The 1,837-nt window shown below is 39.5% G+C and overlaps 1 protein-coding gene across 1 annotated transcript in view; it reads left to right on the top strand.

Moving 5' to 3' along the window:
* LOC106873856 (ubiquitin-like protein 5) overlaps window positions 1-1,837 on the top strand; it is a 7,056-nt gene extending 5,219 nt beyond the window's left edge. Inside the window, exons 3-4 of the mRNA XM_052976143.1 lie at window positions 5-67; window positions 1,702-1,837. Coding sequence (XP_052832103.1) covers window positions 5-67; window positions 1,702-1,745 — 107 coding nt within the window. The 3' untranslated portion in view covers window positions 1,746-1,837. The remainder of the gene's footprint in view (window positions 1-4; window positions 68-1,701) is intronic.

Below are 1,837 nucleotides of genomic sequence, written 5' to 3'. Positions count from 1 at the left end.
TAACATTTTCTATTTTTATCTTCTTTCAGGTACACCATATTTAAAGATCACATCACTTTAAATGACTGTATCCTTTATTCTGTTCTCTTGAGATTTCACTAATTTTCTATTTTAATTTCTGAGATGAGATTTCACAAAAATGTCAACAAAAAAAAATCAACTTTTTCCAATTTACCTAATCTTTAATTGCTGACCCTCTACAAAAACACGAGTAAAAAACTATTCTTTTATCTTTTACTTGTTTCAGCCATTAGACTGTGGCCATGCTGGAGCACCACCTAGAAGAATTTTTAGTCAAATGAATCAACCCCCAGTACTCATTTCCTTTTAAGCCTGGTACTTATTCTATCAGTCTCTTTTGCCGATCTGCTAAGTTACAGGACGTAAACACACCAACACCGGTTGTCAAGGGACAAACACTGATACACACATTCACATATACACACACACACACACACACACATGATGGGTTCCTTTCAGTTTCCGTCTGCTAAATCCTCTCACAAGGCTTTGGTCAGCCCATGGCTAAAGCAGAAGACACTTGCCCAAGGTGTCACACAGTGGGACTGAACCCAGAACCTTGTGGTTGGGAAGTAGACTCTTTACCACATAGACATGCCTGCGTCTATATTGAAGTACTGCTCACACATAGAACATGGCTGCTGCGGCTCCCACAAACATACCAAACCACATCCCAAGAAGACTGTTGAATGAAGGGGCATTAAAACGACGGCCACACTAATGTGTTGTTTCTATGTTACTTTGCCTTTCATCCTTTTGGGGTCGGTAAATTAAGTACCAGTTACACACTGTGGTTGATGTGATGTATTCGACTTAATCCCTTTCTCTGTCCTTGTTTGGCCCCCTGTGGGCATTATAGAAATAAGAAGCATCACCATGCTGTCTTTACATTCTGAGTTCAAATTCTGCCGAGGTCGATTTTTGCCTTTCATCCTTTTGGGGGTCGATAAACTAAGTATCAGATGTGTACTGCTGGGATCAATCTAATCGACTGGCCCCCTTCCCAAAAACCTCAAGCTTTGTGCCTAGAGTAGAAATGTTACCATGCCAGAGAAAATGCTTAGTGGTATTTCATCTGTCTTTATGTTCTGAGTTCAAATTCCGCTGAGGTTGGTCAACTTTGCCTTTCATCCTTTCAGAGGTCGATGGATTAAGTACCAGTTGAACACTAGGGTCAATATAAGTGATTTACGCCCTCCCCTGAAATTGATAGCCTTGTGCCATCAGTTTATTTTGGCTCTTTACATTCTGTGTTCAAACCTTGCCAATGTCGGCTTTATTTTTCATCCGCTCAGGGTCAATAATGTAAAGTACCACGATCATTAGTATCACCTAACACCCTTCCCTCAATGCTGGCCTTGTACCTATACCAGAAAGAAGTTTTGGTTTTTTTAAATTTTGGTACAAGCCCGGCAATTGTGAGGAGGGTCATAGGTCAATTACATTGACCTCATTGCTAAACTGGTACTTATTTTATCAAGCCTGAAAGGATGAAAAATCAAAATCAACCTTGGTGGCATTTGAACTCAGAACCTAAGGTCAGAACAAATGCTGCCTAGCATCTTTTCTGATGCGGTAATGACTCGGCCAGCTTGCCATCCTACTACAAACAAACATTATAGTTATTTATTCTCTTTCTCCTCCTCCATAGTTTTTGCAACCTTGACTCTGATATTTCAGATGAAATCCATGATGGCATGAATCTAGAACTTTACTACCAATAAATCTGGCGAAGAACGCTTCCAGACAGCTCCAGTTTTTTTATACATTTGTCTGTGCATTTTTTCCCTTGAATTTTTTTTTTTTTTTTTTTTTT

Source organism: Octopus bimaculoides, chromosome 23 (genome assembly GCF_001194135.2).
Source record: "Octopus bimaculoides isolate UCB-OBI-ISO-001 chromosome 23, ASM119413v2, whole genome shotgun sequence".
Classification (NCBI taxonomy): domain Eukaryota; kingdom Metazoa; phylum Mollusca; class Cephalopoda; order Octopoda; family Octopodidae; genus Octopus; species Octopus bimaculoides.
Note: the sequence above shows the minus strand (reverse complement) of the source record. Positions and strands in the feature narration are given on the sequence as shown.